We start from the raw sequence: 14,979 nt of genomic DNA on the forward strand, positions 1-14,979 counted from the left end.
GTCGTAGTTGGAAAACACCCTGACATTACTCTTGTCCGCTTTTATAAAAAAAGATATCAGGATGATCCTTCATGAAATTCTTTGTAATATTTAGCCATGACTCGAGTCTAATAGTAACAAGCAAATAACTTTTTTGGAGACGGTTGTATAACTTAAATTAGCAAACCAATTTTTTTTTTTGTATCGTGTCCAATGTATCTTCTAAATTAAACCTATCCGGATGTATTAGAATTAACTGCGTATCATTATGTTTTAGATAAAAAGAAAAATCTGACTTTGAGTTTGTTCCTCCCATATTAAAATTATGACATTTTGTATTACAAAATGTATAAAATTTAATATTTAATGTTATTGTATATTAAAGATTGTTTATATTAGCACGACAATCTAGCTTTACTATTTTAGACAAATGTTTGTAACAAACCGCCTTTTCACCACCCTCTACGGACTGACTAGCGTCTCTGACCGCCCGGTTGATTATCCGCTGGGCAAAAAACAAGCGTTTCGCGCCGATAAACCGATTCAAATGCGTACGCGAACACCGAGAACGCATCCGCGCGCTAGACCAAACACCGGCCAGCGTGATCCATACGTCCGACTAGCATGCTCGCTTCACGAGAGAGAAAGCAAACGCACGCGCGCACGTGCGCGCGTACTTGCGTGAACAAGTTTGGACATGCATTTACTTACGTATTATTCTGTACAGCGATCAATTAGTTGTCTCCACAATAAGACAGACCAAAGTTTCCTTGATCCTCTCGTAAATTATCACTTTAATATCATAATACATAATTTATTCACTTGATCAATAAAACTTGAGTAACTAATTAACGATCACTTCGAGTAACGATCACTGTAAATAATTATTAGTTATTCGGCGTGCGAAAATATGTAGCTCGATAAAACCCGTGTTTACGCGCGACGAACAGACAACACGTGTTTACTCGACAACAGGAAAGAGCCGACTGATTTTATGGGATACGTTATGATCGAATATGAATGCATGATTGGTCCAACAGAAGTTAAAATGCGGCAATTTAAAAGTAAAGTAGTGATTAATATTGTTTTTAACAATAAAATTTATTGAAAAATATTTTTCTATTTATTTTATTAAAATTATTTTTTTATATCAAGAGATTCTACACTGAGAAAAAAAGTTATTAAATTTTAATAAATATTTGTTTGAATACTTGCAATAACATAAATTTATTAAATGTAATTAAATATCTAGATTTCGTGCAATTCTTTGTTCGATTCTTCGACTGTATAAAGAATTTCCTGGCACTTCTCTTATTAAAATCATTAAAATTAAGTAGAAAATTAATTACATTTTTAAGTTAAAGCTAGCATTGTGATGTGACAGAGAGAGAAAGAGAGAGAGAGAGAGAGAGTATTCGACCCGTGATACGCTAACTTAATCGGGTGATATTTCAAAATCTAAGCGTCTGACAAATTTTTGGCAAAGGAAAAATCGTCTTAGAATTCGACCAGGATTACGTCCCTTGAAAGACAACGGGTTATTCTGAATCACCCTGTATTGAAATTCAGCAATCTTAAAAACTTTATAAAAATTGTAACAGAAATTTAAAAAACTTCTCACACAATAGAAGCACAAAAATCTTATTTTTACCACCCTATGAATGAATAAGGCTTCTACTTTTGACAACTTCAAAAAATCGTAGCTTCAAAGTTGACACTGAATCTACAAAGAATAAGATTTGCGAAGCTACAAAATATATATTTATGCAAATAACAAAATTCACGGAATGCTAAAAATATAAATAAAAAAATTAATATATGTTCAAAAGATGTGGAATTATTCTTAAATTTAGAAGCATTATAACGGTTATCAATTTTCCGGTCTATTTTTAGTTTTAAATTTTCTATTATTTTTAATTCTAATATAAATTGTTATTTTTTTATATTATTATTAAGCATATTTTAATTTTCTGTTATAATTCAGTATATTTTAATAAATATTTTTTTGTATATATACCGAAGGGACTTTGTTCCGATGACTTTGACATACAGGGTGATTCAAAATAACAGATTGGTCCCGAAGCTGGCATATTCGTAATCGAATTCTGAGACAATTTTTTTTGCAAAAATTTGTCCGGAGCTTAGTTAGCGTATGATTGCTTGATATCGTCGAGTGAACATGTGTTGTGTGATCGTAACGTAAACACGTGTTTCTTGGAGTAATTTTAACGCATCGAATGATTGTAGTGATCAGAGTAGTGATTAATAGTAATTAATAAAATCGATCGATCGGTTCGTCGCGTAGTTCCGCGTTTATCGATCAAATGTACAATAAATAGTGTAAATGTGGTGGAATGTGACAGAACTTCGAGGGATAGATCTGGATAAAGAACAAATTTAAATTAAACTGTCGCATCCTGGATACAATAAGCTGATCGCCGTGTGCGTGAGTAAAAGTGCTTAAAATTGTTCGAAGGCCCCCCCTCCCGTCTCACTTACTCTCTCTCTCTCTCTCTCCTTCCTTCTCTTCTTGTGCGTTTTAAAAGTGCTATTTTCAACTTGCAAATGATATTGAAGTAATCTCATTTGCATTAAATTTTATTATTCGCGGGCGTACATTTATTATAATAATGTAAATTTACTTGAAGATTTCACAGTCATCCCGAAATTTGACGGCCGAATGACAAAGATCAAAATTTGACAGGTTAGATGTACATGTAATATGTAAATAATTAAAGTAACAGAGAGAGAGAGAGACAGAGAGAGAGACAGAGAGAGAAAGTTTAAATAGCAATGTGCTGTCTGTGTACTTTTGTCAGTCATTTGAGCGCAGGAGGCGTCTCACGGAAATACCCGCGTGTAACAGTGGGTCGCGCCGCCCCTGTCTACCACTTGTATCCAACTCGTTATACGTTAATTTTTCTTGTAACTTGGAAACTAAGCTCCAAACAAACTTTTGCAAAAGGAAAAATCATCTGAATCGATCAGAATTCGATTACAAATATGCCAGCTTCGGGACCAATATGTTATTTTGAATCACCCTGTATGTTATGATTCTGACAAGGGGAGGACCAGGTGAGAGACCCTGAGATTTTGATCCCAATTTTTTTAGTTATTCTGGAGACGAAAAAAAAGTTTACGTCTCCCGGCGTTTCATCGAATAGGCCTTAGTTTCGAAATAATAAATTTGTGAAAATTGGCCATACCGCGGTGCGCCATATGAGCCTTCCCGGTAACTGTTCTCGCAACCAGTGAAGTCGGCTCCGTGCGTTAGGTGCTTGCTTCACAATCATAAGATACGGGTTTGCTCCCGGATGTGTGCAATATTTTTTTTTCTTTTTTTTAAATAAATGTATTTATTTATCTTGATCATATTAATATAGTATGCAAATTTCTAAAATAGAAAATTTAATTTAATATCATTTTCTAAACTTCAATTTAAATTTAATTTGAATGGAATTTGAATTCAAGTAATAATATTTGAATAATAAATAGGTCATAATAATAATATATAAGTTATTTGAAATGGATAACATATAAAGGCAACGTATCTAAATTTTCAAATTGTTTAATTTAAAATTTAATTAGAAATAATATTAACAGTATTTTAAAATTCTAGTTTTTAAAATAATTAATTGTAAAAGAAGAATAATAAACAAACATCTGATTGTGAATGTGAATGTGAATGACTACATACCTGCAAGGGGATTAAAAACCTCTCGTTTATTTACCATTTTATATATCCGTTTCTTTTACCAGTGTTAAAGTTAAACAATTTGAAAATTTAGATACGTTGCCTTTACATGTTATCCATTTCAAATAACTTATATATTATTATTATTATTACTTATTTATTATTTCAAATATTACTTAAATTCAAATTCCCTTTAAATTAAATTTAAATTAAAGTTTAGAAAATGATATTAAATTAAAATTTCTATTTTAGAAATTTGCATACTATATTAATATCATCAAGATAAATGAATACATTTATTAAATTAAAAAAAAAAAAAAATATTGCACACATCCGGGAGCGAACCCGGATCTTACGATTGTGAAGCAAGCACCTAACGCACGGCGCCGACTGCACTGGTTGCGAGAATAGTTACCGGGAAGGCTCATATGGCGCGCCGCGGTATGGCCAATTTTCACAAATTTATTATTTCGAAACTAAGGCCTATTCGATGAAACGCCAGGAGACGTAAACTTTTTTTTCGTCTCCAGAATAACTAAAAAAATTGGGATCAAAATCCCAGGGTCTTTCACCTGGTCCTCCCCTTGTGAATGACGTCCAAGAAGTTTTAGCCATCGCTCATTATTTATTAAAAAGTTCATTATTCATTAAGAATAACAAATAAAGTTGACAATATGAGTGTATTTTTTTAGCAAAGTTTATCTGAAGGATAGAGGAAGTAGAATGAAACAGGGGAAGGTGGATCTCGTTTGGTGAAAAGTTGAAAATCCATGTAGAATAGTACAATTAGATCTTTTTTCGCTTCGTAAGCAGGAGAAGGTGTGGAGTGGATCTCACTTCGCATGGGAAATCGCAAACCTATGTGGACCAGTACAATTATAAACCTAGTTCCATGTAATTTCTTAGCAAAGCGCTCCTAGGGAGAGTGGAACTACTCCATAGTATAAACATATAAAGGCTGGAACCTTCTGTATGTTTACAGTACAAATATATAAATATTGTGCTGTTTATACTAAATAAAGTTCAAATTATAGACTTAAATTTTATAACTTTTTATGATAATAAGTTTTTAGCAAATAACGAGCAATGGTTGAAATATTCTGAAGGTCACTCAAGGTCATGACCTTGATAACATGTTAAGATCATCATCCCTTATCTAGTATTATTTTGGTATATTAAATTCCGTATATAGCCGCCGACATTGGCATAACCCGATGTGCAATGAGTGCAACCCGGTTGCTCTATCGGATTTTATATCATATGCGAGTTTATGTGTATATGTGAATGAGTGTACCTGTAGTTTTTTTAATAAGAAGTATTTTCGTCTCTTCGTTGTATCATCTACATAAGCTTGGTCTCATATCGATGCATTTGTTTTACATCAGATTGAGAAATTTTACTCCAAATTTGACGCAGTGTTTCTTCTAAGTCTGCCATAGTTGTTGTATGAACAACAACAATTTGATTTGTCAAACAACGCTCCATTATGTACTATATAAATGTACCATGTAAATGTTTTGCTTGATTTAAGTGCAGGTTCATTAGAGGATGTAAGAATAATAAGATGTGAAAAAAATAACGTTCGTAATAAAATAAATGGAACATTGTGTGTCAAATCGTAAAAAATAATCAATTATGAAAAACTTAGAAGAAGCACTGCGTCAAATTTGAAATAAAATTTCTCAATCTGATATAAAACAAATGTATCAATATAAGATTGCACGAGATAATATGTAAAAATATAGTAAAAAATCTCATTAAAAAGAATCTCTACATGTATACACACATACACTCCATATAGTGTATTCTGTTTCACTCCATGCGCAGTTCATGCGCGCATGAGACCGCATGGAACCACCGTCTCTTCCGAGATAATATAGTCTATGTGTTATTCGTGCGCGAGAATTATTTAGGCGGAAAAGACAAGTTCGTTACAAGTTGTAAGAATTATTTCTAAATCTGAATTTAAAGTTAGTATATCATCTTTATTTTCGCTATCACTAGATTCACATCCTATAAGTGTTATAATATTTCTAGAATATGAATATTATTAAAAATTAAAATAATGTTAAAATAACATTCCGAAAATATACCAAGAATGTAATATTTTTTAATATTATAGAAATATTGTATTAACTTGTATGTCCGCTTTATATTACATTTATGTCGAAACAATATTATTTCAATATCCGTGGAATATTATGAAAATGTTCTATGAATATTATTTTTACTCAAAAAATCAATGTGAATTATTATGCATAAAATATATATAAACTTTATAATTATTATATTTAAAAATTATAAGATTCTCAACAATTTAAAGTATTGAAGTAAATAATATTATTTACTTCTTATAATAATATTCATATAATATTATCAGGAATAGATATGTAACCAATTTTTATTAATATTAAATAATATTTCAAGAATATTATTTAATATTAAATATTGCAGCTCTTATAAGGACTTTACATTAAAAATAGCACGCAAATCTGTTTAACTGTATTCATTAAAGTTAAAAAGATCCCATTTGGAACATTATCCAATTTATCCTATCCTCCCTTACTAATCGTTGTAATTAATACTTATAAATTTCTTTAGATACCTGAGCTAGATTACCGTCTTCAAATATTGGTAATCGTAGAGCTTGTTGTTGCCGTTGTTGAATAACTTCGGGCGATTCTTCAGTTCTCCATGTCGAAGGACACTCCAAATATAAATGCGTTAAAGTTTTAGTACTACTAAAACAGCCAACTTCACTATCTCCTAATGCAGTATCTCGAAGGTCTAAAATCTAATATAAAATGTAAAAAACATTTTGGAATGTCTTTCCAATATGATTAACGAAGAGTAGTCAAGAATTAGAAAATCAATTTTTAATTAAAATTCTACAGTTTTAAGAATGCTTATTAATTAGACAAATCATAAGTACATGGTCTCTTCTTTTTCAATAAAAAATTAATAAAGTTATTCAAAATCAGGTTGAGTACACATTTACTCTTTGTTATAACTGATGACATATAGATTGTTTGCAATAACGAGGATGAAATTTGAAATAAAAGCAATTAAAGCATAATACATTTTATTAGTAATTAAAATGTAAAATTTTCTTTATATAATTTTCAACAAATTTGTCATTATGTAAAAAAATTAATTCAACTATTAAATTAAAAAAAGATCGTACTTATTATTAATTTTGAACCCGAGACTTGCAAATCAAAATTTACGACGTGGATGCTCTATTAGCACAATCACGATGACTAATTTACAGCAGTTATAAAATACCTCTTTGTATAATATGTATAATTTGAATAATTTTATTAGTTTTTTATTAGAAAACATTTTTGCTTTAGTATCCTTCAAACTGTTTACAGAATTTTTAACTGATTTTCTAATTCTTGCCTACTTCTTGTAAGCATAAGACTAATAATTAATAGAAATTAAAGTATATGTAAGTAAGAAAAATATTATACCTCTAATGTTTTAAATCCAAATCTAGTTGCTAAACTAGCATACGCAACACATTCGCCCAGACGATGACACGAATTCAGTCTGAGTTCTTTGAGTTTTGGTATTTTGCTAATAACTAGTAAGGAATGCGGCGTAAACCACTCACAATTGCTTAAAATCAAACACTAAAAACAATATTAAATATTTAATAATTATTATAGATTATAATCATGGAAAAAAAGTATTAAATAAGTATACTAATAGGTGTATTTATTATTTCTTAAGGCTCCTGACTCCTCAGCCGAGAACTCTGCGTTGATAGTAGCGACATTCCGTCGTGGACAAAATTAGAACTAATAGACGTGAAACGTGAGATTGACGATGAGATGTTGTCGTGCATGTCATTTTGTTATTATGTGTTCCATTGTGAAAATATGACTTGTCTCGTATTTACTAAATTCGTAAAAATGGACCCAAGTAAAGTTTCTTTAAATTTTATACATAAAAGCACATTTTTCACTCCTTTCAATAACTATCTGTGTTTTCTTGTCTGAATAGGCATCACTTTACATGCTTTTTACGACTATTTACTGACTGTTAGGCGAAAAAAGGATAGTCTTGACCCATTTTTACAAGTGTTTTAAAGCTATCTGATTAGTCTGTTTTATCCAAATTGGCTTTATTTACAAATGGCACGTCAGACAAAATTACATGTCATTTCACGCAATTTCTCGCTTCTGAAGTCACGACTTCAATATGTCCGCGGCGAGTACTCAAGAACCTTAAAATTGTTTTTTGTGCTATTAACATTTAAAATAAAATTTTTTTTCTAAAAACTAAATAAAAATTAGAAACAAAATAACTTAATATTAGATCAAAATAATTATTAACTTTAGTATTATTTCTGATTATTTTGACCTTGATATATGCTGTCAAGGACACTTTTCTTTTGTGACCTTCAAATTTTAGTTGTCGCTTCTTTTATATTTATAAAAAAATTATTAATCATTAAAAATTGACGATCAGCAAAAAGTATGCAATGTAAGTAGTAAACAGGCAAAGTTATGATAAACTCACGCTAATTATGTAGAATGAATAAATTATATTGAAAACATTTATTTAAAAAAAGCTGTTTATAACAAATTTATTTATTATTGACCTCACTCACTAGATAGAAATTAGTCATGATTTCAAAAAATTTATCAATGTTATAAATCTATATAATTATTAGGCGATAAACCTACTTTCCGCTCACAGAAATGACTCTCAAGAGGAGGGCCAGGTGAGTCACCCTGGGATTTCGACCCCAATTTTTTTAATTATTCTGGAGACAAAAAAAAAGTTTACGTCTCCCGGCGTTTGATTGAATAGGTTTTAGTTTTGAAGTAATAAATTTGTAAAAATTGGCTATACCGCTGCGCGCCATATGAGCCTTCCCGATAACTATTCTTCCAACCAGTGCAGTTGGCTCCGTGCATTAGGTGCTTGCCTCGTAATTGTGAGATCCAAGTTCGCTCCCGGAGGTGAGCAATATTTTTTTTTTTTTTAATAAGTGTTTTTATTTATGTTTATTTATTTTGATATTTTTTTTCTATTTACCAATGATTTCCTTCACGGGATACATGAATTCTGTTGCATGTGCCACAGAACTTTTTTAAATATAATACATTAACTATTTACAGAAACAAGTTGATGCAATTAACCTTCTGTCCTATTTTTTTCTTATTCTTCCTCTTCTTCCCCTCCTGTGTCCTCAGTCGTTCTTCTCACCTTCTTAGCGTCCTTTCTTTGCTTATCTACTTTTCTCATCCAATCGATTCCCTCCTTCTTTCCAGATATTATTTCTTCTTCTGTTAAAGACGTTCTTGTCGAGCATTCTTCCTTTATATGAAACCATGTCTCCTTTTTTTCATTACAAATTCTGCATAATAATTTGCCTTCCTCTTCCCAGTATCTTTCTCCTCTCCATTCATTGCAGCATCTGAACCTAGCTATTATTCTAAGTCTTGCCATCTTCCCTTTCTACTCCAGGTACTTTGATCTCTTTTCCATCTTCCACTTTTTATAGTCTCTTGCTGACTTTGACATCTCCAGCATCTTTTTCCTTTCTTCTTCTTTCCTCTATTTAAAGTTGTTTCTCCATATTCTTATTGAATCTTGTCCTTTGTCTTCCGAAGCTTCTCTTTCCCATTTGCTCGTTCCTCCCGCTAGCATTTTTGCCATTTCTATCTTGTGTTTTCCCATTCTCTTTTTTCCATTTCTCTTCTGCATTCTTTCAAAATTTCATTTCCTGTACTCTTTTTAATCTTCTGGTATTTCAACGCTCTGCAGCCTGCTTCAATACTTATCAGATCTACTTTTGTTTCCTCTCTTACTATGTATCCTGGCGTACACTTCTCAAGTCCAGTTATCCACCTTATGTACCTTTCTTATAAAGCTTCGATTAGTTTTCTTTCCTCCCAGCCCCACACTTCTACTCCGTACATTACTATACTCTTAGCCAAGACGTTAAACATCATCATCCTTCTTTCCCAGTCTCCTCCAAATTTCCTTTCTCCGATTCCCCACACTTGTGCCATTATAGCTGTTGCTTTCTTGGTTATTGCTCTGATGTGCGCCTCGTCTCGGTCGTTTTTCATAAAAGTGTATCCCAAGTATTTAAATTCATTTACTTCCTCAATTTTTTCTCCTTTCCATTTTCATAGCCTCTTCTTTTTCTTAATATCTCTTCTGCTAAAAACCATAATCTTTGATTTTTCTACATTTAGGCACATCTCTTTTTCGTCGAAGTATTTCTCCAGACTTTTTAGCATTTTCTTGATTTCTCCTTCTATGACCAGTACTGCTAGGTCATCCGCATATGCCAATATGGTGTAAATTCCTGTTCTTTTTTTTTAAGAAATTTTCCATATCCGCTAATAGAATTAAAAATAGAAGAGGACTAAAAAGGCAACCTTGCCTTAGACCTTTCTTTATCCAGAACTTTTTGATACATTTTTCTCCTATCTTTATCCTACATTTCCTCGTGGATTATCTCTATCAATTCTATCAGCTTCTTCTCTATACTTTCATTTTTTCCAAAGCTTCTGCCTATTAACCTTATCAAAAGCTGCTCTCAGGTCTGTGAAAAAGGCGAACAGCTTACCCTTCTTTTCATTTATTGTGCGTTCCGCTACTCTTTTCAGTATGTAGATATTATCTATGCTGCTTCTTCCCCTCCTGAAACCCGTGTTTCTGGTAGTATCCTCAGCCTCTCCGTTTCTTTTCTCAATTTTTCCTCTATTATCATAGTCAGTATCTTGTATCCTGTGTCCATAAGAGTGGTGCCCCTGTAGTTTTCTGCTTTTGCCCTATCACCTTTCTTGTGTATTGAGAAAATCCATCCTTTTCTTCACTCCATAGGTATTCTCTTCTCATCGCAGATCTTTTGCAATACTTCTCTCAATTTTCCTTCCATCTGAATATATATCCAAGCTTCATTCTTTAAATTGTCTTCTCCTCCTGCTTTCTTTTTCTTCAGTCTTTTAATTTCCACTTTCCCTTCACTTATTATGATTTTTTCTTCTCTCCTAATTTCTTCTTCTCTTCCTTCTTGCATTTCTTTTCGTTCTTCTTTGTTTCCTTCCCCATGCAGCAGTTTCATAAAGTGTCTGATCCATTCTTCCTCTATTTCTTCGTCTGGGCTTTCTCTTTGCTGTCTTTGTTTTTTTATATATTTAAGCATCTCATTTCTGTCCTTTATTTCCATTAGTATCTTTTGTTGTTTTTTTTCTCTTCTTGCTTTTTCTTGCATAATTCTTTGTGCTGTTGTTTTGCTTTAATGTATGCTTTTCTTTCTATCCTGCCTTTCAGCAATTCTCTTAAAAGCTTGTTTAGTACTGTTTTGCTCTCTCTGCATTGCTTGTCCCACCATGATCTCCTATCTGGTACCATGCTCCTCCTCTTAATCTTTTTCTTCTGTATCGCCTTTTTCATTTCCTCCGTCAGCTCCTTCCATTCTTCTTTTGCGCCTGCTGCTTCCTCCCTTCTGTCCTCCAGCTTGTCCCTGTATACTTTACATCCATCCTCCGTCCATCTTCAATCTCCCTCTCCTCCTTCTTTCTTTCCTTTTCTGCTTCCATTTGTACTTCTAAAGTTAGCTCTATTGGCCTGTGATCCAACTCTGTTCTATCCGCTATCTTTATACTTTCTATTTCTTCCCATGCCTCTGCGTTGCATATCGCATAGTCAATCACCGATGTTCCAAGTTTCCCCCACAAAGGTTGACTCTCCTTCCTCATCTCCGTTTTTATTTCAGTTCAGGATTCCTATCTCTTCCATTTTTTCTATTAGGTCTGTTCCTTGCATATTCATTACCTTATCCTTGGATTTTCTTTCTTCTTTTTCGTCCTCTTCATTCCACGCTGCTTCCTTTCTCCGCAATTTTAGCGTTAAAATCTCCTATTATGAGTCTCTTCTATCCTTCTCTTTCTATTTCCTCTTCCATTGCTTCTAGTTGGCTTTTCTGTTGTACATGGATATTATTTTACATGTTTCTTCTTTCAATTTGATCTATACTCATCAAATCTTTTTTCTCTTTTTCTGAATCTTTTATCGCTATCGTTATTCTTTTACCCCTACCAGCATTCCTCCTGCGCTCCTGCCCTTTACTTTATCCTTCTTTGCGCCTTGCATTTCCCATCTGTAGTCTTTCGGTAACGTCTTACTCATTCTTCTTCATTTCTTATCTTCTATCCATGTTTCTGTTAAGTTTATAATATAAAAATTTCCTAGATATTCCCAGAACTCTTCGTCCTTATTGCCTAAACCTGCCACATCCAGAAGATTATTTTCAATTTCCTGTTGCCTTTAAGTATTTCTTTCTCTTTTGCCTTCTTTTGCTTGTTGCCTACCTGCTTGCTCTGTTTCCCTATACTCCAGTCTGTCTTTGCTCTGTTTGTAAAAAAACCTGCTTTTCCAAATTATTTTTGTACTCGTTCTATCTATACCATACTCCGTTTATTCTTAATTTCCAATGACTTATTTTTACTTCTATTTTTTCATTTTTCTCTTTTTCTTCTCTTGCTATTGCTACTATTTTTCTTTGTACTTCTTTCTCTTTAAACGTTCTGTCGTTTTTAAGCCGGTGTTGCCGAGCTAGCTCTTATTTTTCATTATGTTTATTTTTTGCTCAAAGCTGCCTATCTTAGCTATTATCATGTTATCTCTTCCTATTTTCCTCGCGTATTTTACCTCTGCTTTAACTTTTATTTTCTCTTCTATAACATTCTCTAATTCTTCTCTCAGTTTCTGCCCGTATTCCTTGTATATTATTCCTTTTATTATTATGTTATTCTTTCTATCCCCTCTATCCTTTTTCTCCATCAAATCTTCCAACTTTTATGATGCTTTCTTCTGTGCTGCCTCTGTCCGCCAGGTCGTTTAACTTTTTTTCTATTTTTCCGATCCTCTTCTCATTCTTCGTCTCGTCCAATTTCTTCTCCTATGTATTCATCCTCTCTTCCATAACTTCGAGCCTTTTCCTATCCTTCTTTTTCTCTATTCCTATTTCCTGCCTTAACTGCCTCACTTCTTCTTTTAAGTTGCTGCTCTCCTTATGTATCTTTCCTGCCAACCTCTCATTTTCTAATTTCATGCTGTTCATACTTTCTGCCATATATATTAGCATGTCCTTGATTTCAGCCATGCCTTTCAACTTTCCAATATCCATTGCCACGGCGCTTAGCTTACCTTCTCTGTTCAAACTTTCCTTCTGTTTCCCTTCTACTTTCAAACTCAGTCGGGCGGCACTGTTACGACGTTTCCGTGTCTCCTCTCCTTTTTCCTTTTCTGCGATCTCTCTTCCTTCCGTAGGAGTCGAGGATCGACCCTACGCTTTCCGCTCTCCCTCTTTGCAATTTTTCCGCATTGCTTGGTCTACTCCTCCTGCTTGCTTCTCGCTTTTCCTTCCTACCAAATTCTCCGTTCTCTCGCCCGCCCTCCACTCCGCCCCGCCAATCTCTCCTGCTGTCACCGTCCTCTTCCTTTCTGTTTCTTCCGCTGTACTGTAGACGGCGGCACTAATCTCTCTCGCCTTCTGCATGTACAACTTTCCTCTCCTAACCTCACTCTTCCACTGAGTTTTCTTTCCCTTTTGTTAGCCTTCCTTTTGACAGATTTTCCTTACTTTATATCTCACTCTACTGTCTTCCTGCTGCTCTTTTCCAATTTTCCGCTTTCGTACTCTCTCCTGCGCTCTGGTTAAAGCTTGCGGTTATCCAAAACGCACGTGGTTACTCAGCTTGTTGCGCCTTCTGAGACACGCACAGAATTCTCACACGCGTTCGTCGATGCATATTTCACCAATTACGAACAAGTCCAAAAATGGGTGGATGAATGGCTTGCTTTGAAAGATTCGTTCAATCACAGAATCTAACTTTTGCCAGAAAGAAAAAATAACAGAAAACGTTAGAAAATATTTTGAATAATGTATTAATTCATATTCTTATTGAAATAAATTTGTTCTTCAAGCAAAAATAACTGGCGAAAACTAAATTTAACACCTAATATATTCCTTGACATTTAAAAATAAACTCGACTAAAAATAATGTGGATAATTATTTTTACATATCTCAAGACAAGAAATTCCATTGCGTTTGTCACACCATAATCATTCAATGTTTTAAGTGAACTCTACAAATTGAACAAGAATGCCTTCTACGGTCGTAGCTAGGTCTTTGTGCTTGTATTGTCTGTGTGATTTGTATTGATACAGCAACGGACAAAAAATCTCTCTCTATTACTTTAAAGTCATGCTGCTTCTGAAAGCGTTCTAACTCATAGTCGATTATTGCGAGAAATATCACAGCCTCAGTGATCGAGTTGGTTAAGACACCCGTACCGGAGATTCAGGAGGTCCCAGGTTCGAACCCTGGCTGAAGTGATATTTTTCGCAATAACTTCTTTACAGTTTTTTCAAGGAGGAAAAGGGTTAATATTTAATAATACGTGATATTACTTAATCTTGTTTAATTTAGAATTGTGTTATGACTGAAAATTAATTCGGCGCGCAGTTCATTGAACTTAAGGAAAGTATATAAAATCACACAGACAATACAAGCACGAAGACCTAGCCTAGAAGGCATTCTTGTTCAATTTGTATTGATACAGCAACGGTCAAAATATCTCTCTCTATTACATTATAGATTTCGTTTCGCCTATAAACAAGTGAGTTATAGAATAGATCTTGCTTCGCGTAAAAAGTTAAAGACTCAAGTAAAGCAGTACAATTGTAATTATAGATTTCGTTTCACTCTGAAAACAGAGAGAGTAAAGTGTGGAATAAAACAGTGTGTAATAAACTTCGCTTGAAGAGTTTAATGAATATAATGATTATAGTGCGTAACGGAATTTATTAATCTATTGTATGATTCAATATGAGTTTGCAATTTTTTATTTGCAAAATATACTTCATACTTCGTGCTTACGGGATAAAGCAAAGTCTAAAATTATACTGTTCCTCATTTAGACTTTCCACGCAAAATAATTTCTGATTTGAAATTAAAGGACGCTGCATTATATATATGACAAAAAAGTTTTCAGTTGATCTGCTTGAATTTTTTATATGTTGTAGTACTTGCATTCCTAGTGAAAAACCTCAATTTTTAGAACATTTCTATTTCTAATTTTGGAATTAAAAATATTTGAAGATCTCTTTCATGACATCGGCTTATATGTATACCTACACTAGTTTAAATTTGTATGCTGACTCATATATTTATATCGGTATGTATGAATGTCCGTGAATGACTACGTATGCGCACGCGGGCGTGTGCGTGTGTGCGCGCCTGTATATGTATAACAGAAATAAGAACCCT

At 33.2% G+C, this 14,979-nt stretch overlaps 1 protein-coding gene across 6 annotated transcripts in view; it reads right to left on the reverse strand.

Moving 5' to 3' along the window:
- LOC105205059 overlaps positions 1-14,979 on the reverse strand; it is a 41,143-nt gene that overhangs the window by 2,110 nt on the left and 24,054 nt on the right. For all 6 annotated transcript variants that reach the window (XM_039453791.1, XM_039453917.1, XM_039453871.1 and 3 more), the window contains 2 exons: positions 7,147-7,308; positions 6,279-6,467 (listed from right to left, as the gene is read on the reverse strand). In XM_039453791.1, coding sequence (XP_039309725.1) covers positions 6,279-6,467; positions 7,147-7,308 — 351 coding nt within the window. The remainder of the gene's footprint in view (positions 1-6,278; positions 6,468-7,146; positions 7,309-14,979) is intronic.

The sequence above is a fragment of the Solenopsis invicta genome, chromosome 1 (genome assembly GCF_016802725.1).
Source record: "Solenopsis invicta isolate M01_SB chromosome 1, UNIL_Sinv_3.0, whole genome shotgun sequence".
NCBI classification, from domain to species: Eukaryota; Metazoa; Arthropoda; class Insecta; order Hymenoptera; family Formicidae; genus Solenopsis; species Solenopsis invicta.